This window comes from Thermothelomyces thermophilus, chromosome 2, assembly GCF_000226095.1.
Source record: "Thermothelomyces thermophilus ATCC 42464 chromosome 2, complete sequence".
Taxonomy (NCBI): Eukaryota; Fungi; Ascomycota; class Sordariomycetes; order Sordariales; family Chaetomiaceae; genus Thermothelomyces; species Thermothelomyces thermophilus.
The window spans coordinates 1775951-1802139 of NC_016473.1; the positions used below are offsets into that span (position 1 = coordinate 1775951).

The 26189-nt window shown below is 57.5% G+C and overlaps 6 protein-coding genes across 6 annotated transcripts; 3 read left to right on the forward strand and 3 right to left on the reverse strand.

Annotated features, from left to right (window-relative positions):
* The first annotated feature begins 1671 nt into the window (after positions 1–1671).
* Positions 1672–4335, forward strand: MYCTH_2300906 (uncharacterized protein). The gene is made up of 3 exons (XM_003661420.1): positions 1672–1805; positions 1875–2120; positions 2193–4335. Exons 2-3 carry the CDS (start codon positions 2002–2004, stop codon positions 4189–4191), a joined length of 2118 nt encoding a protein of 705 aa, XP_003661468.1. The 5' UTR covers positions 1672–1805; positions 1875–2001; the 3' UTR covers positions 4192–4335.
* Positions 4336–6678: 2343 nt separating this feature from the next.
* On the forward strand, positions 6679–7320 carry MYCTH_2314555 (uncharacterized protein). Its single transcript, XM_003661421.1, has 2 exons — positions 6679–6884; positions 6950–7320. The coding sequence occupies exons 1-2, from the start codon at positions 6763–6765 to the stop codon at positions 7041–7043; spliced, it is 216 nt and encodes a 71-aa protein (XP_003661469.1). The 5' UTR covers positions 6679–6762; the 3' UTR covers positions 7044–7320.
* A 3579-nt stretch (positions 7321–10899) lies between these two features.
* MYCTH_2300911 (uncharacterized protein) lies at positions 10900–12801 on the forward strand. The gene is made up of 2 exons (XM_003661422.1): positions 10900–11333; positions 11393–12801. The coding sequence occupies exons 1-2, from the start codon at positions 10935–10937 to the stop codon at positions 12626–12628; spliced, it is 1635 nt and encodes a 544-aa protein (XP_003661470.1). The 5' UTR covers positions 10900–10934; the 3' UTR covers positions 12629–12801.
* A 1110-nt stretch (positions 12802–13911) lies between these two features.
* On the reverse strand, positions 13912–17802 carry MYCTH_2300913 (uncharacterized protein). Its single transcript, XM_003661423.1, has 6 exons — positions 16664–17802; positions 16452–16582; positions 16308–16396; positions 15402–16235; positions 14912–15330; positions 13912–14837 (listed from the first exon to the last, which is right to left on the reverse strand). Exons 1-6 carry the CDS (start codon positions 17743–17745, stop codon positions 13928–13930), a joined length of 3465 nt encoding a protein of 1154 aa, XP_003661471.1. The 5' UTR covers positions 17746–17802; the 3' UTR covers positions 13912–13927.
* A 347-nt stretch (positions 17803–18149) lies between these two features.
* MYCTH_2300915 (uncharacterized protein) lies at positions 18150–19837 on the reverse strand. The gene has a single exon (XM_003661424.1). It carries the CDS (start codon positions 19630–19632, stop codon positions 18475–18477), a length of 1158 nt encoding a protein of 385 aa, XP_003661472.1. The 5' UTR covers positions 19633–19837; the 3' UTR covers positions 18150–18474.
* A 1412-nt stretch (positions 19838–21249) lies between these two features.
* On the reverse strand, positions 21250–23700 carry MYCTH_46530 (uncharacterized protein; the record flags this gene model as incomplete). The annotated part of the gene is made up of 3 exons (XM_003661425.1): positions 21250–22243; positions 22399–22770; positions 22865–23700. 3 exons carry the CDS (start codon positions 23698–23700, stop codon positions 21250–21252), a joined length of 2202 nt encoding a protein of 733 aa, XP_003661473.1.
* Positions 23701–26189: the final 2489 nt, after the last annotated feature.

A 26189-nucleotide genomic window follows, 5' to 3' on the forward strand; every position in this document is an offset into this window, starting at 1 on the left:
AGCCGCGAATTCCACCTCTTGCGTAGAACTGCCGGCAAGCCTCTTTGGGTAACAACTTTCGAGGGCATTCTCTACGGTGGCATTTTGATTGATTACTCCAGCCAGACCTTCAGTTTTGTGTCTTCTTTCCTTTACCAAAAAAAGGAAAAAGAAAAAAATGACAAAGAAAAAAAGCAATTCTAAACCATTGTTTCCTTAAACATCGTTAATACTGATCCCATTCTTACCCTTTTTCTCTTCTGCACTTTGTATTCCCGGCATCCAGACAACGAGCAAAAAAAAAAGGGTTCAACGTACTGTGGAAGAGCTGCACGCACGCGTCAGGAAGTGAGACGGCGAGGCCGAGTGTGGAGCGCCAAGAGTGGTTGGCAGGTAGGGCTGATTTGGTGACTGCTGCAGTCATTAACCTCGGAAGCATGCAGGTGATTTCTCTTCCCGGATTCTAGCTAAACGCATGTACAGAACAGCACATACCTTAGCGGACTGTGCTCGTAGTGTAGTGCAGTTGCGGGACGCTCTGGCGTCAATCGACTGCGCGGGGACTGGTCGGGGACCGGACAGGCCAATGACAATACTCGTAAACAATGAGCGAGAGAGAGCACTCGTAGGGCTGAATGCCCCCAGAAAATCATTGGCCGGGCCGTGCGCCTCTTTGGACCCCGAGAACCGAGCCTCAGGACCAAGCCATCTTTGGCGTTTCTCTCGTGGACTTAGTACTCTGTACAGTAGATACACCTATGCAAACATGCGCACTGTCGGAAACAGCCTGTGATAGCGTTCCACCATGAGCCTGAAACGGACTTGCTGTTCCAGGTTACCCAGAAAAGCCGGGAACAAGCCTAAGCGAGATAGCGGCATGATGTGCAGGGCAGCAAGTAAACCACCAGCAACAGCTTTTGAGACGAGGATAGTCACCAGTGTAGCCAAAGTGATGGTTGATGGCGTTGGAGACCCGAAGGAGCGGAAGGTTGGAACGGGTGAGCGGGTAGCGGGTCCAGATCCAGGGATGCACTCTACACTAAGCCCACTGCATGACTCCATGCACGCTTGTCTAGGAAGGTGCCTTTGAGGACAGTGAGGCCGCTCAGGTGGAAATGACCCGCATGCTGTCCTGATGAACGAGCACCGCCGCATTCCGCGACTTGCGACTTGCAACCTGGCGAGAGAATCTTGGCAATCAACCGCCACACACACCCTTCCCCAAACCGCCCGTGGCCATATCGCGCGAAGCCACGAAAGCAGGAAACTTCCGGAGGTAACGTCGACTGTTGTGGCACGCTGTCCAAACCGAAGCACCCAAAGCACAAGTGAGGTGGCCGAATGAGTCGAAGTCCGCGCGCTCCCTAAGGCTCTTCGCTGTAGCCCTCTGTGCGATTCAATCCCGTCGGCCACAAAAGAAAACAAAGCACTTAATTGGGAGGACGTGGAAGCTCCTTGCAGCTGTGAGGACCCTGAGCCCCTCGTTTTCTGAGACCTGCTTCCGAGCATTCAATCTCACCATCTCATCAAAGTGATGGGACCCCTGCGATAAAAAGTTGGCGGAACCCTCGACCTCGCGCATACACTACACCTCGAGTACACTAGCGTAAAGAGTGGGGCACGGTCCGCGACAGGGGACCACTGTCTCGCCGACGGAGACTTCTTTAACCTCCCCTCTCCATCCGCTGCCAATCCGATCCAGGGCTGTTTGTCTGTCGCAGGCATTCCCTTGTGCGGAACCTTCAACTGCCTCGAACGATTTCCGAGTTGCCTTGCGGACAGTGGCCAGTCGTCCGCTGCCGTCGCCGACGGCTCTTCACTCCAGTGTAAAAACGCAAGTCCTCCGTGAACGATTTTCTTCGTTTCTCCTAACTCAAGGCACGAGGCAACACCAGCTGTACAATTACCCTGCGGGCGACTGGGCATTGTTCGGCGCAGCAAGGCGGTATTCTGTAGCATTGGTTTGTCCAGCACTCCAGCAACCGCGCTTAGCGCGAGCCATAGCGTCCTAAACGCGCAACCATGGCGTCGACCATGGATCCAGCACTACCCCCGACCCTTCCCGCCGACGCTTCTGGTGATGCACCCCGAAGGAAACGACGGTCTTCTAAGAAGGTGAAGTCGGGGTGTGCCTCTTGCAAGTTGCGTTCGACCCCGACCCCGATCTGCTTCCCATCGCTGCAATGTAAGAATGGCACGTTGACCGGTTGCAGACAGCGGCGCATTAAGTGTGGCGAAGAGCGACCAGAATGCTACAATTGCAGGCGCAGCGGCCGAGTGTGCGCCGGCTACCCACCGCCGCCCCGGAGCGCGAGGCCGTTCGAGGAAATCAAGATCGCCCCGAAACCGATTGCGGCCGATACGGCGAGTGCGCCACCACCCAACCACCGGCCAGTCCAACTGCCTCCCAGGCGGCTCACGAAGCCCTACCGACGTACCACGCCTCCGATGACGCCCGGCGCCGCCGGTGCTCCGGTGATGCTGTATCGCCCGTCGGTAAGCCTACCATTCACCGACCAGGAGGGCCAGTACTTCCACCTGTTCCGTGAGCAAACGGCGAGCGAACTCTCTGGCTTCTTTGACTCGACCTTCTGGACCCGCAGTGTCCTGCAAGAGTGTCACTCAGCACCGGCGATACGCCATGCCGTTGTGGCGCTGGGCGCTTTATACAAGACGCTCGAGAAGTCGAACGAGTCACCACCGACTTCCCCCTATCCAGACAGGGACCCGGGGGATAACGCGATGCGGCACTGGGAGATGGCATTCAGGCAGTATTCCAACGCCTGCAATGCGTTGGTCAAGGCAGAGACCGCCGATTCGACCTCGAACAGGACGAGGTTGATGGCAAGCGTGCTGCTGGCATGCTTTGATTCCTTCGTCGGCGATCACAAGCAAGCCATCGTCCAGATCCAGGCGGGGCTGGGGTTATTAGAACGGTTGCGAGCCCAGAGGAAATCGGCCTTTCTGTCTGCGTCCGACGAGCCGGTAGAGGAGGAGCTCACCCAGATGTTCACTCGGCTCGCGATTCAGGCCAAGTCCTACGACATGGCCTTCCACTTCCCCCAGCCCTGGGTCGTGCGCCTGACGTCCAGCCAAGGGCAAGACCCCGGGTCCCCCGCATCGGACGCGTCATCGCCGATAGGCATCAGCCAGGAGCCCATCCCGGACCGCTTCGCATCTGTTATGGAAGCGCGCCTGGCTTGGGATAGGCTCTGCGAGCGCATCTTCCGCTTCACCGAAATCATGTTTGCCCACGCCCAGAACGGCGTCATGGGCGTCCTGCCAGCGTCGCTGCAACAGTACGGCGTCTCTTTCAAGAAGGATATCGAGGCCTGGTCGCATGCTTTTGAGCACATCCTCGCATCTAGGACCGCACCGGGCGTGAGCAGCCAGGAGAAGGCCGCCATCGCCGTGCTCAAGATGTTCCAGACCATGGGCAAGATCCTCTTCCTCATGACCTTCAGCGACAGCGAGATGCATTTCGACAACTTCACGCCCTACTTCAAGACGATTGTCGAACTCGCACTGGAGGTGGTCGGTGATGAAGAGCGCAGAGCGGCCGCGAAGCGATGCCCAGATCCGGCATTCTGCCGTCACCAGAGCCGCTGCGCGCCTAATATCTTTGGCGGCCGCGAGTATGCCGCGCGCCACATCAAGCCCAGCTTCAGCGCCGACCTGGGCATCGTCCCGCCGCTCTACGTCGTCGCCACCAAGTGCCGCGATCCGCACATACGTCGGCAAGCCATCCAACTGCTGCGGAGCAGCGCTCGCAGAGAGGGCATGTGGGACAGCGAGTTGACGGCTCGAATCGGCACCTGGATCGCCGAGGTTGAGGAAGAAGACGCCAGGTTGTTCGACAGCACCTACGGGAACACGATGCCCACGCCCGGTTCCAGCCCCGTGGAGACAAACGCCCGGCCATATGCCGGCGGAGATAGCCCCCACTCTCGGTCGCGCTCGGAATTCGCTGACGGCCAGTGGGGGAGATCCGTCTCTCCCAGCGCCGCCTCGAGCCGCGCTTCCTCCTCCAGCACTCACTCCCTTCAGCAAAACCAAGCCAAGACGATACCCATACCCGAAGAAAAGCGCGTCATGGTGAGGGCAGTCGAGTTCGATCTGCGCGAGCGCTCGGCCGTCATACAGCTCGGCTCGAGAAACCTCAAAACCGGCACACCGGATTTGAAGACCAGGGTTACCAGAATTACGTGGTAGCATCTTGGGATGCTTTCTTCTTCTTCTTCTTCTTCTTCTTCTTCTTCTTCTTCTTCTTTTCTTCTTATTGATACTTATCCTCAGCTCTCATTCGATTCTTCCCAAATACCCTCAGGACTGGTGGATAGCATCAGCCCCGGATTGGCTTCAGCTGTCTTCCTGGACGGGCGGGTCGGCGTCTTCTTTTGTTGCTTCGATTCTGAGAACACCCCGATACGTCCAAGAGGGGCTAACGAACAACCGGGGTTGAATCTCGATTGGATATCTTGACCGATCTTTTCTTCTTTTTAACCCCTTTTGGCCGCGGCCGCGCTGAAGGTTTTTGGAGCCTGAAATATTTGGGAGGCAGGGAGGACGAGGCTGGCAGTGATCCTACCCCTTCTTGAATGCACGGATCTGGAATCTGGACAAGATTGGAAAGGGAAAACGGCCACCAGGGGTGGCTTCTGCACTCTCGTTTGACTCGCGCTGGACATGGCTGATGCAGCTCCTAGATTGCGTGCTTGAAAACGGCTGCGGCAGAGGGCAATCAAGGAAACAGTTGGGTTATTTTTTTCTTTTCTTTCTTTCTGTTTTGAAAAAGAGAAAAACAATGGCCCGGAGCAATCCTTGAGTTAGACACTATTAGTGTATAATCGACGCAAACAGAACCGATCTAAAGATGGTATATTGAGCTCCACGCGATAAATAAACAATTGAGACTGTGGTTCAGTTTGTCATCCGTACATGCCCCTCGTTTCAGTTCCTGTTCGAATTAATTCCATTCGCGGTTGATGATGAATACCGGAACTGTGACACATCCTAGCAACGCGCAACCTTTCTGCTTCACGAAGAGCTTTGCTGCACTCGTCTCGGAACAGGCTTCATGAAATAAATGGATCCGTGATTCTTCCCCAGGGTTATCTTCCCTTCCCCGCCCTCGGTTCTAGCAGTGATTTTGATACTCACCAAGGCCAAGCCGCGGGTGGCTTAACAACCTTCTTAAGAGCCCAACCGTGACAAGCCAGGCCGAGTCTTACAAAGGAGCCTCCCAACGACGAGCCAACAGCCACACCCGCAAGCCCCCGCCTGCCGAAGCGTGGTGGTTGACCGACGGAAGCCGGCGAAGATTTTGCTACGGACTAACATATGAGCAAGCAACTTGTCGGCCCCTCATTTACCCCGGGCTACGCTAATCACGGCGGTCCACACCCGAAAAGAAAGCACAGTACCCCCGCCGCGGCCAGTCGTCTATCGCGGGCGTGTACTGTGATCTGTAGAGTACTAGCAAACAGCACGAAATGGGGTCGCGCTAAAAGGTACTCACACGTCCAAACATCCACTTGAAAGACTTTGGTCGACTACCAAGTATTCATCTCGACGGAGGCCGTCTTCCAGAGGGGAGCAATTCGGCCACGGATTCCCGGATGCGGGAAGCCGCGCTGGAGTCGTTCAACTGCCGGCGGCACAGATTGCCGTCTCAATAATGACCTATCGGCACTGTGCATTCTGCACAGTGCGCGCTGTTGAAAAGTCTAGAGCAGAGTCCCTGACATTGGGCAACGTTCATGCTTCAACGCGTGAGATGGTTGGATAGCAACCGGGAAGCAAGAGGATGGAGGCTGCGTCACTGTATGTATGTATGTACAGTATGTACAATACTAGGGCGACTTGCTATAACAGCCGATGGGTGCAGCCGATTTGCAGCGCCCTGACCCACTCCTTATTACGTCACAGTCCGCGGGAATGTTGGCCCGAGGTCTGGGGCCTGCTGGTTTAAGGATCCACTTTTCGGAACGTCATTTCTCTTGTTAGATGGATATGGTGATGTCACAGAGCTGCCCGAGCCCACTGTGGCACAGATTACATGCAGCTCCTGCCATTGAGGCGACAATGACATTGGATGTCACCCGCCTGAGCTACTTGTCGTTCAAGCCCAAAAATCACGGCCTGCGACCAATCGCATCCTCCTCGTAGCGCAAAGTACATTCACGGCCCGCTACTACATGCTTGTAGTACAGGGGCTACACATAAGACAATATTAAGACAGGACTTACTATGTACGGATTAGAATTACCATCGCCGACAACTACACAGCACCCTACTTTGCTGTATTAGCCGCCAGGATCCGCATCTTGCGAGATCTGTGTGAGCACTGGAAAATATCTGTACCGCATTTTTGCTAGACAAGCCTTCCCTGACGTCACACATGCCTTGATGGTTGCCCTCCACCGGTCTTGGTTCTTGCTTGTTCAAACATCCCATCCCCTGTTGTTATCACCTAGTACTCCGTAGTACTAGTCGCAATTCTCGGCCTCTACCAAAGCAATCAGGGCCGAACGGGAGAATCCACTTCCATGACGTCGTCTCTACACGCAAGCAACGCTTTGCGGAATGCGAATCTGGCTTCTAGACCAGCAACTTCCCCCAATGGCCATCCGTTGTCTATATAACCATCCTCTTTCTCCGGCGTTGAGCCATCTCTTCTATTCTCAGAAACAACATCAACTCAGCGATCACAAACAAACAACCATCACAACTCGACACGCAAACTCCTTTTTTCAACTACTACATCACAAACAATCAATCATCATGGACACCATCAAGCAGGCCGGCAACTACGTCTCTGACAAGATCTCCAGCGCCACCCACGCTGCTTCCAAGGAGGCCAACAAGGACGTTGCCAAGAACGAAAACGCCAACATCGGCACTCGGTACGCTTTCTCCAAAAAACCCCTTCGTCAAGGCAATATGTGCGCTAACACAGTTTACCCAACAGTGTCCAAGCGGCCGGCGATGCCGTCGCGGACAAGGTCAAGGAGCACAAGGACGACGCCTCGGCCGAGGCCAACAAGCAGGCCGCCACCCACTGAATCAACGCCTCTCGTCACAAGCGCTAACAACGAACTCTCCTCTGTTTTGTCACTCGGCTTTTGCTACATGACATAACATGACATGACATGAGAGGGACGACGGCTGTTATGAGATTTTTCTCCCTTATATTCCTTGGGTTTTTTCCGGGTTTAATAATCTTTTGGATGGAGCTCTGGGAAGGAAGGAAGATCGCAATGACACAAACACAATAAATAACGCCAATAACTGGCTTTCTTAGCTAGAAGACAATTACTCAACCACGCGTTGTCAAAACTGCTTCTCTAGGTGCCTTTGTTCCCGCCCGTGACTGTAATTGTGCCGCAGGTATTTGGGACTAGGAAATTATTATCACTTGGACTTCGAGCCAAGTACCCCGGCCAAGCGTCCTCCCGTGACTGGTTGGCTCGAGCCAGAAAGCGATCACGTCGCATAGCCGGAACTTCCCGAATTCACACCATAGGAGTTTGGTTGGGTCTTGGGGAAACAGAGGTAAAACGTTCTGGTATCATGAATTAATTTCGTTCAAACCTTCTTCCCAATCCATCCGTTTAAAGTTCTTTAGAGGAAAATTATCGAGGAAGGGCAATCAGGGAAGCCCAAGACGGCCGGGTCACGACGTGTCTTGGATATTGAAGAATCTGGCTACGTCTTGTGTTTAAACAATGTCCAAAACATGTTGTTTTTTTCCTAGTTTTCCATTTCACTGGTCTCCAGGGACAGGAAGGAGTGAACATTTCACCAGTGAACATTTCACGGCCTCCGGCTTGAGCTGATTAATTAGTACAATGCTTATATGTGCGATAAGGTGGTTGCTTCGTGGCCCCGATGCCGTTCGGACGAGGGTGTTGCTAGTCAGAACCTATTACTATAGGGGAACGAGCCATACGTGCCTGCTTCTAGAATCTTGAACTTCTCCGTGTCAGAGGGGTACCGTCGTTTCGGAATGATCAGCTTCCACGTTCGTCCGCCGGCCGTGCTCGTCAGCAACGCTTGGATATGTTTGGCCCCCCTGTCAGGGTTGGAGAGCGAGGGACGGAAGGGGGGGGGAAAGCCGCCCGAAGGCGGACGTATGGTCTGGAGTCAGGCCATGCGTAAATTGGTGCGGATTCTTTTCTTTGCTTTCTTTTCTCCTTTCTCATCTTGGTTCTAGCATGAATATACTTTCAAGTATCCGTTCCCTCCGGTCGAGTAAAGGCTTTGTTACCCGGTAGTGAAGTGCGTCCACCTCTATCACTTCGTAGTGGAGCCGACTAGCACGGTTCTTGCAGCCTTCAGTCGTGTCACGGATGTTTTCTTTCCTTCGTCAGCGCTCCTTGATATGAACCCGCAACCCGAAAGTGATAGCAGGATGGTGTAACTCTAGCCCTTCCCCCCTGGCCCCGGAATCCGTGGAAAGTGGGCTCTCCGGTCGTGTTTGACACAGAGCCCTGCACCGGGACCGTTGCCGGGGGGAAAACGGCGAATTATGACTGGATGCAGGTCTCCGAACGGGCCTCCCCGTGCGACGAATCGTCGGAATCCAGGGTGAGGCCAGTCGCAGCCGCAGGGGGCTTGAATAGTTCCGGTGTTTCCTCGAGGTCATCCTTAGGCTGGGAAACTGCCCCGTGCTCAAGGAGCGAATCGGCTGGCTTGGGTCGCCGGGTTGAGGCCAGGGTAAGGAAACCTTGGGATGCTGAACGTACCGTGTAGTCACTGCAACGCTACGCGGCATTGGCATTGACATAACCCGTAATTTCCACGGCTTCTTCTGTGTTGCGCGTGAAGGAATTAAGAAATAGCATCGGAGCCCTAGGGACAAAGTTGGGAGGCCGAGATCAGGTGGTGAATCAAAAATTGTATGCAGACCCCCAAAATGACTTGTATGCTATCGCAGTTGGCTAGGACAACGGATCCTTACTCTCGTACTGATGCTGCGTTCCGCGTATCGTGGGGGGGAATGGCGTGCGGGAAAAGCCGTTGGGTTGGATGTAGGGATGATGTATGTACTGTAATCCGTACATACATACACGCGGAAAGGTCAGGCAGTTTGATCAGCGGCAGCCCTGATCAGCCCTGATCCCTGCCTACCATACTCCGTAGAGTGCCGTACCCACCCAAGCAAGCTCAGAAGCCAAGAACGGTTCCTGCAGCAAGCCGAAACGTGGGGCTGTCACAGGTCTGCCTCAACCGCACATTTACAGCTATGCTTTGGAACCTTCCCCGCCAATGCCCCGCGGGCTCATCGAGCCTGTGGGCCCCGACTCTCCGAGAAAAAAAAAAAAAAAAAAAAAAACCGCCTACCTGCACTACACAGCGCCGACCTGACACCGGATCAAGCCCCTTCCATCGGATCCCAGATATGGTCTTCTTGGTACCGCCGCTTCAAGACACGGGACCCCGGCCATTCGTAGGACTCGAACTTTCCCGTCGCTAGCCCCGCACGGGCACAACCGTCCCGCACTTGCCAATCCCCCCGTCAATGACCGCATCGTTCTCTTCCGTCTTGGCCAGTGTGCCCGAGGCATGGCCAGTCGATGCTGTGTTCGCCTGGCAGTGCTGAAAGCAGCATCGACTGGAAATGGATCCAGCAGGGAAGGAAGGTTGGGGGAGGGGAAGGTGCGATTCACCTTGATGATGGAATCGACTCGGCTACTCCGTAATTCTTGAGCTATATCTCATAATTCCAATTTTCCCGAGGGTTCCGAAGGTCTTGGTTGGAACAAGACCCTAATCGCCGAACAGAATCTTCTCGCCTCTAGCCCCCAACTCTTGAAAGAACCTGATTTGGGACTGGACCGCGAGGCAAGATAACGACTGGAGGAGCGGCGCTGATTCGTGATGTTTGTCGGACCCTGCTCAGCCCGCTCTCTATCCCGCCCCTCGGCGCAAGTTACTCCTCCAACCCCCCCCCTTCTCAGGACCCCTGCTGGTCTTCCCAAGGCGGGGACGAGCACAGCAAGTCTTGGGTCGCTCAGGCACTGTTTCGGATGGCGTGGTTGGGTTCAAGGCGTGCGTCCACCCCTGCTGCTCTCGACCAAGGCGTGCCCTCCGAAGACGATGCCATTACTGCGCCTTGCACCTCTTCTATCAGCTTGCCGTACTTACCCTCGCCGCTCTCCTCCTCACCCATCAGACGACGACGACGACGTGCTCTACGGGATCGACGACGTGGTTTAGATGACTGAACGACAGCCGGAGGGCTAACACGGCTCCGTCGCCAACACCAGCCTCGCGGCTGCACGCCGAATCAGCCCCAGCCCAATGTCGCCACCATATCCAAGATTCCCAGGGGGCGTCGGGTGGTTGGAGTCGCGGGACGACAACAAGGAGTGGATGTCGCAGACCAGCAACTTCAACAGGTCCGGGACTGGCTTCAATCGGACCTCCTTCGCCTCCCAGCAAATGTTTTTGAATGACTTGAGATTCTCCACCGCCAAATCCATCCGCACATCCATCATCATCCTGGCTTCCTTCAACATCATAGCCGCCTTCGCCACCACCCTGGGTATCTTGTGCGACTCGTACTTTAGGAAAAGGAGGAACAACAGGAGCTTCAGGTTCTGGTAAGGCTCTCCATCCCAAACAACCATTCGCCTCACGCCCCTCCCCAGCATCTCGCTCATACAGATCAGGCGCAATGGCTTCACCTTCGTGCCTGAGGCCGACGTCTATCCGCTGGTGCTATCCGTCGGCATTTTCATCCAAAGCTTTATCTTTGCCGGCGTCCAGTCTACCGGCCTCGACAGCTTCTTTGGCGGAGGTTGTACATGGATAGCTCAGCTCATGCTGCCTGGTAAGCTGACCCTGTTTTTTTCTGCTTGGGCCGAGGAAGAGGAGGAAGAAGAAGAAGAAGAAGAAGAAGAAGAAGAAGAAGAAGAAGAAGAAGAAGAAGAAGAAGAAGAAGAAGAAGAATGCATGCTGACGCCGTGACAGCCGTTTTCATTGCCCCTTACACGCAGCTTGTCTTCGGAGTCGAAATCGCCATCAGGGCCCTCCGAAAGAAACCATTCGCGCCCAGGGGAAAGTACAACGTGTCGATCTGCCTCTCCACAGTCGGCATGCTCCTTCTCGCCAACTTTCTGATTGCCGACTTCGACCGCTCTCCCAATTTTTGCCTAAGCTCGCTCTTCTGGTTTGTCGCGCATTATTCGGTCCTCTGCTTCGGCCTCCTGGTCGCCATCACAAGCATTGTTCTGGGCTCGGCCCTGACACTGTTCGTTCGGCTGTACCGCAGCATCAAGATTGAGGTCACCGCCAGGGTTGCTGCCTCCCGAATGGTGTACTACCTCGCGCTCGCAGCCATTTCAGACGTAAGCTGGCCCCTCTGTTTTCCGTTGCACTTGTTTTCCCACTCGCTCACGGTTTCCAGTCGTTCATGATCCCCTTCTTTTTCGTTCAGGGGTTCAGAAATGACCGAAGACAATTCGGGAATGCCCTGGACCTGGCCATGATCGCTTCGGTCGTGGCCAATGTCTCGGGGCTCATGACTGGCGGCCTGTACTTGTTCCTCAAGTCTAGCACCATGTCGACCATTGGCCCCAGGGACAAGGTCGGGGAGTATGAGAACACGAGAGCGAGGTACAAGATCACACGCCAATACTCAAACGATTCTGACAACAGCGACGACGATAACTACGACCGACATATAATGAACCCGGTGACCGGCCCGCGGAGCTTGCGCCGGGTAACTAGCGAGGAGATCCTGATGGGCACCGAGAAAGAAGAGGAGGTACTTGACAGCAGGGCTCCATTGCAGAGCCGCGGACAAAGCCGAGACTCGGTCCGCTCCAACAAACTGGTTTCGGCCGTGGCATCAGTCCTGCTGCCCAAGGCGCCGGAACCCGCACGCATTTCCTCAACTTCTGCGGGAACCCACGCTCGCAAACGCCCCTATTCATTATTTCCGCGGGGCGCCGTCGCCTCCAAGGCGTCAATGCTTCTGCCAGCAACGACATACTCGCCTGCCGACTCTCTTAAGCCACCTCCGTCGATGGCCAACCTGGCCGACATACGGCACAGGAGGGACTCATCGCTGGTGTCGTCCGCCACGGTCCAGATTGGACTGCGTCTTTCTTCCGTCGACGACATGCCTCCGCTAGCCCAAACCAAGCCTGCGGCCGACGACAGCGTGGTTCACACCCTCGATTGCCCCAACGTACCAAACAACCCAAGCATGAGGAGCCCCAAACGCGCTGGAACCATCGCTGTTCGGTCTGCTACCCGTCCTGCTCCTACCGTCTCTACTGCCCCTACCCAGCCTGCTGAGAAGACAGACAACAATGGGCAACGAGAACCGGTCCAGGATGCAAGGATGGGAAGACTGCCGGCCTTCCCGAAAACCGACAGCCAAGTTCCCAGCATCGAGGCTGCGAAAGAAAAGGGAGAGTTTACTCTGAGTCCCAAGATCTACAGTCCTAGCTCCCCAAACAAGGCTAAGCTACAAAGCCCTCAGGACGTCGGATTTGGCGTGCCTCCAGGCTCAAAGCTCCCCGGCGGCAGGAGCAGAAGCAACAGCAACTCCCCCCCTCGGAGTCCGCCACGACGCCGGGACACGGGGAACACCACTTCACCACTGCCGACCGTCGCCAAGAGTGACTGGATATAGCCTTGGCCGGCGATGGGCGACAACAAACAGTGCCGGCACTTGTCTTCGCGCAAGAGTGCTTCGATTATTTCCTTGTGTTTTAAGAAGAGGGAAAGAGTCTGAGGACTCACCAGATTAGAGAGCGCCGCTTGGTACGGCCCCATGCGCGATGCATAATATATATACCCCAACAAAACACAACGACGCACGGATGCCAGGGGCATAGGCTGTGTGGCAGGTTTCCACACCCCATATCGCAAGGCGTTGTTGAGGAGTTCTTGGCTATCGATACTTCCTGTCTCTAGAAGACAGTCTTACTCTCCTTTTCTCCCTTCCTTCTCTATTTCTTTTTTCTTCTTTGCTTATATGGTTTGGTCAGATGATGATGATGGGAGGCACTTGTTCTTCTCGGGAATCACATGTTTGGGCATCTGGACGACGACATTCTTGTTTGGGAGAGAGAGGATGGGGATGGTTGGGGGTTTGGTATGTTCACTTCATTTCTACACTCACCTCTTTGCACGCACCTCCGGATGTTGTGCACCTTATCTGTTTTGTCCGCCAATGTCGGCAGCCTCAACACAGACATATATATGTGTAGGGCTGGGCGTGCGGACGAAGCAGGGTTTTTTTTTTTTTTTTTTAACCACAGTCTGGCACACTCTGTCATCGCTACAGATATCAGTTGTATATAGCTAGTCCCTCTCTTGCGTGCGAGTCAGGGACTGGAGGAGGACGTTTGCTGTGTATGATGTGATGGATTTATGAGGCACATGAGACATCAACATGGATATCCTGTTCTCTCGCCACACACTGGTTTATCAGGTCTTTCATAGATTGGCTGCGCGATTCACACACAAACTGATGAAGGGGTGGACGACAAGGGCCGATCAACAGACCACCTTATATCAATTATGCTTTTTGTCGAGCTCATATGCCCCTAGTCTCGGGGGAGAGAACCTTGCTGATCGATACGGAGAATATAGTTGTTGATATAGGGGAAAGCTGCAGCCCTTACCACTGCTACGTACGTACACCAAACGCCAAACCCATTACACACATACTCTCCTCTCTCCTCTCGATCTCTCTCTCTCTCTCTCTCTCTCTCTCACTCTCTCACTCTCTCACTCTCTCACTCTCTCACTCTCTCACTCTCTCACTCTCTCACTCTCTCACTCTCTCACTCTCTCACTCTCTCACTCTCTCACTCTCACACACACACATATGCATCCCCCACGCCCCTGCATCATTCTGTAACACACACTCTCTAAGTCCGCCAACTCCCCCCCCCCCCCCCCAAAAAAAAAAAAACAACCCGCTTCAGCCCCAGCTCCCCTCCTCCCAGCCCATGGAGCCCTCGGGACCACCGGCCTCGTCGCCGCCAGCGCCGCCATTGGCACCGGCCGGGGCTCCTCCGTCGGAAAGCCAGCTCCAGTCGGCCTTCTCGAGCTCCCTGACGAAGAAGTCGTGCTCCTCTTTCATGGCCTGCCTCAGCATGGCGGCGCCGCCGGGGCCGGCGCCGGCCATGCGGTCCGGGTAGCGGCGCAGGTTGAACCAGTGGGTGAGGCTGCGGAGGGCCTGCTCGAGCGGGACGGCCTCGTCGACCTGGTCCTCGACGGCGGAGCCGACGAGCCACTCGTCGCGCAGCTCCGGGCGGCAGTGCAGGTAGACGGCCGTGATGACGCGCATGTTGGACTGGCGCCACTTGCGGCCCGTGTAGGGGACCTGGTTCTTGAACAGCTTGAGCGTGTACAGGCGCAGCTCGTGCTGCGGCACCTTGAGCGACTTGCGCAGTATGTTGGACGACTTGTACTGCACCATGAGGAGGTTGCGGTGGGCGCGGTGCTTGCAGATCTTTTGCATGATGCGCAGGTAGTTGATGAGCGAGAAGAAGTTGCGGCGCGAGAAGTCGGTGATGGGCTCGGCGGGGAGCGGGTTGATGGGATAGCCGAGCTCGTCGACTTCCGGCCGAGGTGGGGGTTCATTGGTTGTGGATGATGATGATGATGATGATGATGATGATGATGCTGACGACGCGTTGGAGGAGGGGTCAGTTGAGGAGGAGGAGGCGCCGGCTTCGGAATGCGCATTCGGAGGCGAGCGCCGGCGTTTGATAGGGGGCGGAGCGGCGTCGTCGTCGCTGATGTCTTCGAAATCGGTTGCTGTTGGGTTGGGAACAGAGTGTTGTTGGGGAATAACGCCCGCGCGCGAGCCGCAGAAGTAGAAGAAGCTGTAACAGTCGATGTCATTTAGTAACAACATTTACAGCACGGCCTCTTTCCAAAGGAGACACAAATAGCTCACCTGTGTTCTAGCCGGTCCGTCCTGCTCTCGACGACCTGCTGGACATCGTACATGGCAAAGATCTTGAGCGCCATGGGCAGATAGTTCAGATCGAGCAGCAGCTGGGTCATGTACTCGAACTTGAGAACGTGGGAGAGCTTGAACCACTTCAGCAGCAGGATCAACGTGCCGGTGACGGCCTTGGCAGCGATTTCTCTGCTGCGCAACTCATCGACGTCGGCATCCAGCGGCGAGGATGGGTCGCCCTTGGAGCCGCCGTTGGGGCCGTTGTGCCCGTTTTGCTGCCCGCCGTTCGGACGTGCGCTGGGCGGTCCTTGGGGCCCGTTGGCGTTTTGCGGCGACACCAGATTGCTGGTCATGGCCGTGATCTGCCTCAGAAACACGATGACCAGCGACTGGAGGTGGGGTAGGGCCTCTTTCTGCGAGAGCGAGTTAGCCCGCCAGCGCGCGGTCGAGTACATATATATATATATATATTCAAACCACTTACGTAGAACCCCTCCACGGCGTCCAGACGCTCCTTGATTTGTTGGCTGATTCCCCGCGGCCCGTAGTCGGGCCCCGAGTTGGATGGCTTCCGCGGCTTGTCGTCGGAGGCCTTGGCCAGCCCCAGCTCCTCCCTTTCCTCGAGCGTCAGCGACGACAGATCCAGCTCGTCCACGATGTCGTCGTCGGCGTCGTAGCCTCTCTCGAACTTGAGGAATTCCTCACGCTCCTCCCAAAGCTGCCGAGTAGCGCGGCTCATGCGGACCCGCTTAGAAAAGAGCTCGCCGGCCTCGAGAATCGAAGCAGGCACGTCGCTGCCCTCCCATTTCCTTCCCACCAGCAGATCCTGCAGGGCAGCGCCGCCTTTACCGCCCGCACTGTTGCTAGTAGCGTCGAGGGGAGGGTACATGAAGGGAAAGTTCTGGTTCGTCTGGTAGTTCTGCTTCTTGCCGCCCTTCCCACCGACTCCGGGACTGGGCGGCGGCGAGGGGGCGGGAGTGGCGATATGGACCGGCTGGTGCAGGATAGAAGCGCCCCCGCCCGGGCCGGGAGGGCCCGGGTGGATTCCGTTAGCCGCGTTGTTTCTTGTCGGGTGGTTGGGCAGAGGGGGGATGATAGTATTTTGGTCTGGTTCGAGGGGCAGGAGCGGTTGGGGAGGAATATAGGCGGGGTACTTGGAGGTGATTTCCTGCCGGAAAGCGTGGTAGTCGAGCGGAGACGCGGTGATGATGTTCTTGTCGTCACAGCCGATCATCTCGCTAGTGGCCTTCTTAGCCTCGGCGAGGTCCTTGGAGCCGCCGAAGACCAGCAAGATGGACTTCCAAAAGAGTAGAAATATCTAAGGTGGCCAGTCAGTCTCGGCTTTCCTCTCCGGAGAAAGAAAAAAGGGGGGAAGGCCCGTAGACCGTACCTGGGTCTGCGGGAGGATGCCCGTCTCGTCCCACCGCAGCTTCACTACGACCTGAAGCAGGAAGCTGGTCAAGCTGGGGTTCAGGGCGACTGTGTTCGGAGAGTCAGCAGACGTATACCGACAGCCCAAAGATTGTGTACTTACGCAGCCTTTGCCGGACCTCTGCCATCCCCTCGGGGTCATCCAGCGCCTCCTGCATCGCCATGTACAGGATGGTCATCAAATGGATCAACTCCTCTGCCACCATCTGCACGTTCTGCGGGAGGTCGTCCGACCTGAGAAAGACAAAAACGAAACATCCCTTAGCAGGCGATCTCCATGAGGCTTCCCCAACGGGGGTTGGATTCCGCACTCACCAGAACAGCTCAAAGACGGCCCTCAGCGCTTCCCAGACAAGCTCGAGCCCGCCGCACTCGGCCACGAGGCGCACCCCTTCCTTCATGGCCTCGAGCTGCTGCGGCGTGGCCGCGGACCTCGCCTTGCCCTCGAGCACCGCGGCACCCAGCACGCCGGCGGCCTTGACGGTCTCGGTCCAGCGCCCCAGCACCAGGTAGACCACGGCGCCGATGGCCTCGGCCCTGGCGATCCGGTCGCTGCTCCTGAACCCCTCCAGCAGGGCGCGCACAAAGACCCTCTTCCTCTCGGCGGCCTCCTCCTCCCCCTCCTCGTCAGCCCGGTCCCATTTGGGCGCCGGGGGGGTGCCACCACTCCCTTTCCCGGAATCGGCCGCCGCCCCCGCTGAGGTGGCAGCGGGAGGGGGGGGAGGAGGAGGAGGAGGGAAGAGGCGGGCCCAGGCCGAGTAGAAGGCGCGATTGGCGGCGTTCAGACGCACCCACTGCCAAAAGTTGTACATGAACCACTCGTCGACCTCCTCCTCGAGAGGGGCCATGTCGGCGTAGACGTAGTCGTACGCGATGGGCTCGGCGCGGGGGAACTCGGCGACGATGCGGCGGAGCTGGGCGAGGGAAAGGGAGTCTTGCGGCGGTTGGCCTTGGCCTAGCTGCTGCTGCTGCTGCTGCTGCTGCTGCTGTTTGCTTTGAGGTAAGCTCTGAGCTTGTCGCTCTCGAGCTGGGGCTGGAGGTGAGGAGGATCCATTCTGGCTGCTGCTGCTGCTGCGGCTGCCGCTGTTGTTGTTCTTGCTGTCGTCGGTGATCTCGTCCTTAGTGTTCGAGTCGGAGGAGGGAAAGGAGGAGTAAAAGGAGGAGGAGGAGGAGGGTGCGGTCGGGACGGGGGGAGGAGGGACGGAGGGATGGTTTCGTCGAAGGCCTGGCCGCTTGGGCGCTTTCTCGTTCTCGGGACCGTTTGAGGTCGCGGGCTCAGCTGGGCTCGTGTCTTCGGTCGGGCCCGCCTTTGTCTCTTCGGCTGGAGTGTCAGCCGACGGCTTCTCGCCACCTGCAGCGCCGTCGGCCGAGGCGCTTGATGACCACAGCGCGTTCATGTTTGTTGGTGGGGAGCTCAACCGTTCTTGGCGGTAACGAACGGCAGTGGAGGTCGACTGCTGGCGGGCGGTTGCAGGGTTCAGCGGCAAGGCCTACACTAAGAACCCCAACCCAGACCCACCGCGGCGCCTGGGTTGCCTTAGCACCGTACTTGGCAGTAGGTATTACAGTACGGAGTACAGTACATACGGTACATAGTACTAGTATAGGGGGTTACCTACCAAGGTAGCAAGGTATCAGTTACACTAGGCAGGAATGGAGCGGGGGGACACGCTATCTCGGTGCAGTGAGCTTGGGAAAAAAAAAAAAAAAGAATGGCTACCATTTAAGTGTAGGCACAAAAATAAGGCAGAGAGGGAGGGAAAAAATAAAAGGAAGAAAAAGGAAGAAGGGAAACAAAAAAGGAGGAGTCGCGATGGGGTCATTTGCCCGAAGGGAAGAGGTACATGGTTCAACCGCTCGTAGCGCCAAATCTGATAAAACATCTTTTTATGGGCGGACTGGACTCGGAGGTTATGAGGACTATTTTCGTAATGACAAGGGCCGCCTAGGTGTGATGGATATCCTGATGCGATCGACTTTGTCTCTCCGAAGCGAACTCCGTCTCGCGCCCTCTCGGAAATTATCTGCGCGATGCGTGTTTTGTATTATTGAGTTGCCTGCCTCGTCCCGGTGCCGAAACTCGATGGGCTGACTGTACAGTATATATACTCAGCGAGGCAGCGTACTTAGTCCTCGCCGTCGCTCCCTTCAGACGCCGACGCCGACGCCGACGGCCCCCGACCCTCCTTGTCCCCTCCCGCTGTCGCCGCCGTCGCCGTCGCCGTCGCCGTAGCCGCCGCTCCCGCCGCCCTCGCGGCCATCTTCTTCTCCCTCTCCTTCTGTCTCCTCTTTAGCTTCTTCTCCCTGTTCAGCCGCTTCTTCTTCTCCCTCAAGTGCTCCTCCTTGCTCATCCTGAGCCGCTCCGCCTCCGCCTCCTTCTCCCTCCTGATCTTCTCCCTCTTCCTCAGCACTATCCTCCTCTTCTTCCCCGGCCGCGTCTTCTTCTTCTTCTTCCGTCTCCCTTCTACTTCCACCACCCCCGGGTCCTCCCCCCGGGTCCCGCCGCCGCCGAGGCGGCTCCCCTGCGCGGACCCGGACCCGACCGACACGGTCACCCGGGTCACCCTCCAGGGCACCTCCAGCCCCCAGGCGCGCTGCGCCGCCCACGAGAGCACCTCGCGCCCCGTCACGGCCGCGCGCCGGAACTGCTCGCGCTCGCGCTCCGACAGCTCCCCGCGGATGTAGTGCGACAGCGGCCGCGGCGCGATGGCCGGGCCGTCGAACGGCGCCTCGGCCTCGTCGTCGGGGAGGAGCACCACCTTTTGCACCACCTTTTGCGGCGGCGGGGCGGAGGCGCCCGCGCCGGTGCCCGAAGTAGTCGCGGGAGCAGGAGCACCAGCCGGGGTGGAGAAGAGGCGGAACTCGAACTCGAGCTTGTCGGCTCCTTGCTTTGCACCCCCCTCCCGCTGCTGCGGCCGCTGCGGCTCTTCGCCCGAGTCCTCTGCATCTGCATCTGCCGCTGTCTCTGCCGGTTCCGGTCCCGGTTCTGGTTCCGGTGCCGGTGCCGGTGCCGGTGCGGCGGGGGGCGGTGGGGGGATGCTGATCGAGAGCAGGCCCGCCAGGCGCTCGTTCAGCTTTGCCCGCAGCTCCGCCGCTTCCTCGTCTTGGAGCTCCGGGCTGGAGTGGCGCTCCGAAGCCGAGTCGAAGAGGTCTTCCCTCCGTACTCTGTTTGTCAATCCGTCAGTCGCGGGAACCGCGGTTGTCGCATGAGCCCGCCCTTGGGAGCCCAGGGTGAGTGAGGGTGGTCGGCAAACATACCGTTTCGCGTCCGGAAGCTCAAACATTGGCGAGGTTGGCGAGGCCTCCTTCTCTCCGCAGTCGACTGGTCTCGATCGATGAATTAGCGGGTGGGGAGCGCCCAGATGGGTTGGAGGGAGATGCGCGAGCTGGGTCTTATGCTGGGTCTTATGCTGCGGGTCGTTACATGAGACGTTCTATCGTTTCCCATGAGCTGATGAGCTACCTACTACGGTAATGCAGCAGGGGTTGGCATTTTTCTTGCAGCTGCGCAGGGGCGACGCATTGTGCGCGGCACAACCCCAACCCTGGATGCCTTGCACAATCCCATTTTTCGAATCATATGTCACCAACCCATACCGTGTATCCGTAACTACTCTGGTACAGTACATACTTGAAGAGCAGAATATGGCACTCACCCTCACTTCCCGCGAAACCAAGATCGGCGCTATGGCCCTCACATGCAATAAGCATCGGTAGTTGATTCCGATCGTTGGCACTCCTGTCGTTTCCAGGAACCGAGTATGATGAGAATCCATCTTCAAGCCCGTGTACGTATGGACGTATACTGTCTCATTTACTGCAAGTAATTACGGAGTAGTGTATACAGTTGGACTCCAGGCAAACCATGAAACACCGCTTCGCCTCACCCGTGGGGTCGTATGTTTCAATCTCGGGGTAGCTACATACGTATGTACAATGCTGCGCGGGATGATGAATACAACGCCTAACATCCCTTGTGCCCCCTTCCTCCATTCTTCCTTGCCCCATGTAAGCACTGCCATTAGCGACAGACGGCTCTCATCAATCATGAACGTATTGGAGAGAAGAGGGTGAGAAAAGAAATGTGAATGTGGTAACGTAACATGTGGTATCAATCCAAACAGCCCCTGCTCTGCTCTCCATGAAGTATATGAACAGATGCACACGAGAAAGAAAAGCGGGAAAAGAAAATAGAAACAAAACAACCTTGGAGAATGTGCGTTGTGGAGGGGGGAGACAAGAAACAGAAGCTATTGAAAAAGAAAAAAAAAACGCTTGGAGCACAGCAAAACCGCAATGATTCCAGGGGAAACACGAAACGATCCACCCACATCACGATTGCCCCCCCCCCTCTCCCCCTTTCCCCCTAAGCCGGCTACCAAAAGGTATTCCTGCCTGCCATGCGAAAAAATGAACTGGACCAAAACAGCAACCAAGAATTCCAAACACGACAAAGCAAATGGTTTTTTTTTCCAGAACCGAACCAGATCAACCACCCCCATCTCCTGGGGGGTACCGCTCCCGGACACACACCCGAACTTCCCATCTTGTGGTGCTGTTGATGCCGGGTTCCCATGGTCCGCTCTTCTTCCCGACTGGCCTCGGAGTCAACAATCTCCAGGTCGTCTGAATCCTCGGAGAGGACGGGCTCTCCGACGTGCGATTGTGAACGGGAAAGCAATAGGTCGAGGAGGAGGAGGACGATGGGTAGACCGCGGCTTTCTCTGTAGTATACAGCCTCAAAGTTGCGGGAGGGAGGAAGAAGTTTAAAAAAAAAAAAGAAACGAAGAGAAAAAAAGGGGGAAATGAAAGTAAAGTAAAAGGTAAAAAAAAAAGGCTTTCCCTCTATACCCCATCTCATTCCACCTCTTCCTCCTCCCCCTCCCTTCTCCAATTTATGCCTATGCCGCGTTCCAAGTGTACCCGTATCCGGCCTGCGCCGCGCCCGCCTGCCCCACCGCCGCCGCCGCCGCCGCAGCGCCGGCATGAGGGTGTCCGTCCGTCTTCACCGCGTGAGGAGGACCCCCGGCACTGCCTCCGGCCGTCGCGGGATACCCGTACGGCCGGTCCCCGCCGGGGTTGGCCGGATCCCCGCTACCCGCGGCGCCCGGGGCCGTCGCCGCCGCCGCCCAGCCTTGCGAAGCCGGGATGTAATCCCTGGCGGCGGCCGCCGCCGCTGCTGCCGCTGCTGCCGGGTTGGCTCCTCCCGCCCCGTTATCCGCCGCGGGCGCGCCGTAACCGCCCGCAGTGCCCTGCGGGGGCGGCGGGAGAGCGGGGTGGTGGCTCTGCGGGCTCGTCTCCGGCGGCGGGGCCGGGTAGCCGCTCGCCGGGGCGGCCTGCGGCTGGGGTGGCGGCGGGCCGTAGCGGTACTCGCCCGACGCCGTCTCGTTGGAGATGGACGACGTGACCGACTGGTGGCTCGCGTGGCGCGGCGATTTCGACGGCCGCGGGTTGGCGTCGCCGATGTGCCGCGGCACCGCGAGCGAGTTGTCCGGCGAGGTCGTGCTGCCGCCGCCGGTCGTAGACGAGAGGGAGAGGTGGTTCGGAGGAGCCGACGTGTAGGTTGCAAATTGCGTGCGGATCGGCGGCTGGGTCGGCTGTTGTTGCTGGGCGTGGGCGTGGGCGTGGGCGTGGGCGTGAGGGTGTGGGTGGTGTTGAGGCTGGTGCTGGTGCTGGTGCGGGTCGTGGGATGCCGAGAGCGGCAGTTGGACCGACGGGCCCATCGAGCTTGGTTGCATCGGCATCTCTTGCGGCTCGGCCGTGAAAGCGGGAGCCCCCGATAGGGGCATCTTGGGGTAGGGGTCCGGAGGCATGGTGGACGTCGTGTAGCTGGCTGACCCGGGCGTGTGCGGCATCGAGACTTGTGGCGGAGGATTCCAGGCCGTTGGGTAGGAGCTGCGTGTGCTTGTGTTAGCGAGACCGCCTTTTTTTCCTCCGGCCCCCACATCCCTCTTCTCTCCGTTCCTCTCTCTCTTCCCCCTTCGACTCCTGTCGCATAGGTTAAGGGGGAAAAGAAAGGGGGGGGGCCGGGGGGGCTTTGGTCCACTCACTTGGATCGCATTTGCATCGGGCTCTGGGGCATTTGCTTCGGTGCGGTAAACGTGAAGGCCGACCGGGGTACATCGAGACTCGACAGGCGCGGCCGCGAATCGTATGGGGGCTTGTTCAGGATGACGGCCTGCGCTACAATACCGTGGCCCGTCTCAACCAGCGTCTGCCCCCGCGAGCCCGCGCTCGATCCCAAGAGCGGGATCTCCTTTCTCGCCTGGAAGTTCCTCGGGCTCCTCCCCCGCACCACGATGGGTGCCGTCGTCAGCTCCGAGAGGACCAGTTTCTGCCCGTTCGCCAGAGTGCCGTGGAGCTTGAGGTGAAGGACAAAGTGTTGCTGGAGCTCCTTTCTCCGTCCGTTATTCGCCGTCGCTCTGAAAAGCCACAGGGATTAGCAAATCGCAACCTCTTCAAAGAAAGCTTTCACCCCCCGCCCGCCGCCTCGTAGCGGGCGCATCACACACTCACATCCTGAACTGCAACCTCCTCCACCCGATCGGATAGATGGCGTAGTGGTCGCCCCCGCTCTCTTCCTCATCCTCGGATGGGGGGATCAGGGGCAACGTGGGAGGCTCTTGATCGGGCGCCTGGCTCGTCTCGGGCGAGTTTGGCGGCGGCGTCTTCCACGGAATCACAATGAGGCGCACCGGGTGGCCGTCCACGGATTCGATGGCCGAGATGCTGACCTCCATGTTCTTGATCTGGCTCGTCTCGCCCGACTCCAGCAGCACCGAGAGGGGGATCTGCGGGAAGCAGATGCTGCCGCTGATCTGGAACAGGTTGCGCCGGTAGCACGTCAGCTCGGCATTGAGCACGTTGCCGTCGCCCGTCGTCGATGGGAACTCGGAGAGAAAGAACATGCCGTGCAGCTGCGCTTCGATCTCGATCTCGTGGATCCTGCCCTTGGCATCCACGATGGTATGCTTGTCTCCAACCTTCTTGAAAGACAGGAGCTTCTGGTCATGGTTCGGCGGCTTGTAGTCCTCCCGCAGGTCCTGCACCATCTCGGTATAGGGAGCCTGATCCACCTGCGAGTAGGGCCGCTTCAGCGTATTGATGCTGGGGATGTTCAACGACGGGTGCGGGTATCGATCGTACGGCTCGCCCTCCTCCTGTCCCGGCCGGCCCGGCTGGTACTGCGGATAGTCCATCGTATGGCTCCTGGGACGCACAAGATGTGATGACGCTGGCGGCGCAACCGACACTGACGGGTCCTGGGGGTTAAACCGGCCGGTCATCTGCACCGGATTTCCGTAGTTGGACCACATGCCGCCATGTTGCGACTCAGCCCTCAGCTCTGCCATCGTGTAGGTAGCTGTGGCTGACATGGGAACATGCCCTTTCCCCGGGACAAGTTGTTGATCAAGACCCACAAACCAACCAAAGATTCGACAGGACCTGTTTTTCCTCCTCTTCGAGCCAGGCTGCGAGGGAGACGCCCCTGACGGAAGCGTGCAGATGGCTTGGCCCCCGGGGCAAGTTCGCGAGGACGATTTGACAAAGTGCTGGCCGGTCCAGGAGCAGCAAAACTGGCTGGATCTTGGTCTACAAGGCGAGGTGAAGAGGTGGCAAGAAACGGACCGCGAGCCGCGACCAGGTAGTAAGGGCACAATGTATGTACTTGTATGTATAAGCCAATGTCATTGGGGACTACTGGACGGGACCGTCTTATGAGAAGCTTCGGCACTGGCCCGAGGGGGGGTGCGGCAAAGGAAGGAGGGCGAACCGCTAAGGTAATGTTTAACACCACTTGTAGGGCCGATGCAGAAGCGTTCCAACCATACAGGGAAGGAGGATGAGAAACGAGGGGGGAATCTGGCAGGCATTCCCGAGGCCCTTGCTAGTCGAGATGGGGCAAGATACTGGCCGGGGCCTGTCCCATCATGGACCAGGGTGCGACCATCTCTCCTTCGGCATGGTCGCAGTCGTTACAAGTGCTCGTAACGCATTTGCTACGGAGTGCTGCGTTACTGACCGTACCAAGTAGGTTTCTGTTTCTCCAGGGATATTGGCTCCTGAGATTGTTGTGATGAGAGCAAGTCAAACGATATCGACTGAGATTTCCCGCTGAGCCAAGGGATCGGACCGCCTGAATTTTTTTTTTTTGTCATGCTTGGGCGGTTGCCCAAAATCAGTGAGGCATGAGGGACGAAACAACTCTTGTAAGTACATTCATGGTGGATGCGGATTGTGTCAAAACCCCGAGAGTTGAAGGCGGAAGGGGTGTAGTGTACGGATTGTTCACAAGGGTATGAAGTAGTAAATTTGGTACTGTGGTAGGTACCTCGACGTCTGTCAAGAGATTCCCGTTAAGGTCCGCCCTGCCCAGCCAGTCCTCTGCCGAGCGGGAAGCAAAACATCACCAGCAGGCTCTTCGGAATATCAGCGCGCGGGCTGGATGAGGAATGGCCCGTGGAGCAGAACCATGACGGACGGTAGTGGGGTTGGGGGTTCTGGATGGATGCGAAAGGGGGCGAGCATATTGGTGTGTGCGAGGCTCGAGGCAAGCCAAGCGATCAGAGAAGGGGAGGGGCAAAAGGGGACGGGGGAGAGAGGGGGGGGAGGGTTTGGCGGACAGGACGGCACTTCCGCCCCTCGGCCCCTCCTCCGTCCAATCCTGGCTCAGGCAGCAGGGTCCTGGTTCAGACCTTGTTCGGCCGAGGAAACAGGGGCACCTGATTAGCACCAGAATCCTCCGAGGAATCCTGGGCGGGAGACAAGCGACCCGCTAATTTCTAGAAGACCGTTGGGCGATAAACGCGCCGAAGAAAAGAGGGGAGGTAAAAAAAAGTCGGTTCACGAGATTACTCGACCGGGGTGACAGCCACGAAAGCGACGGACCCCAGCAATTATTCGGCTGGCGGAGATGGCGCACAGCCCACCCCTGTCCACCCCGCCAGAGGAGGAGATCGCGAAGACAATAAATATTATCGCTGATATAGATGGGTTCAACGGCCGTTGAAAACGCCTAGTCGGCCTTGCAATTGGCAGGAAAGCCGTAAACGAAATCATCAGCGACAAGAGCGTTTCCACCTCTCGCGTGAGCGTGTGAAGATCGCGGTTGCTCGGTCATGGGCCGCGCCATTCGCACCGCGTCGAAAGACGGGCTCTGACGGCAGAAAGAGGAAGCTGGGCCGTGGTGGACCGCAGCAACTCTCGAGTCTTCGGCCGCGCGCACGACGCGCCTTGTCTTTCTTCTCGCGCGCCTCGAGCAGGACGAACGCACAAGCGATCGGCGGGACGGCTGATGCTCATGAAAAGCGAGATGCGAGCATCTATCTGCCTGCTTCGCAATTGTCTGAATGTATCCAGACTGGGAATTCGTGTTCTTGATGTCCAACGATGAGAGGTAGCATCCAAGAGTTGTAGCTGGGAGCTCGACTAAGCTCCTCTGGTCCCAAGTAGCTGGGTTGGAGCTACAAGCGATGCTGCTCGGCGGGCTCCCGTTGCAACTCCGTTGAGGATGTGCTGTGCTCTCTGCTGCTGCTGCTGCTGCTGCGGTGATTAGAACCTTGGGAGCTCGCAGCGGGAGTTGAGTTTCCACACACGGGTGGGGGTGCCAAAGCAGGGAACTTCCGGGCACGCGCCGCCCGATCCGGTCGTAGCGCAATTCGAGTTAAGCCGCCCAGGGCGGAAGCAGGAAGTGCGGAGGGGAGCGAAACGGCGCCGCTTGACGACATGCCCAAATGGGAACTGGTGCCTGGGCCCGCTTTTGCGCCATGACTCTGAGCAGGCTGCACCCCGGTCCGGACACGAGATGGGCGTGCGGCGACGCGATCCCACAAATCGAACT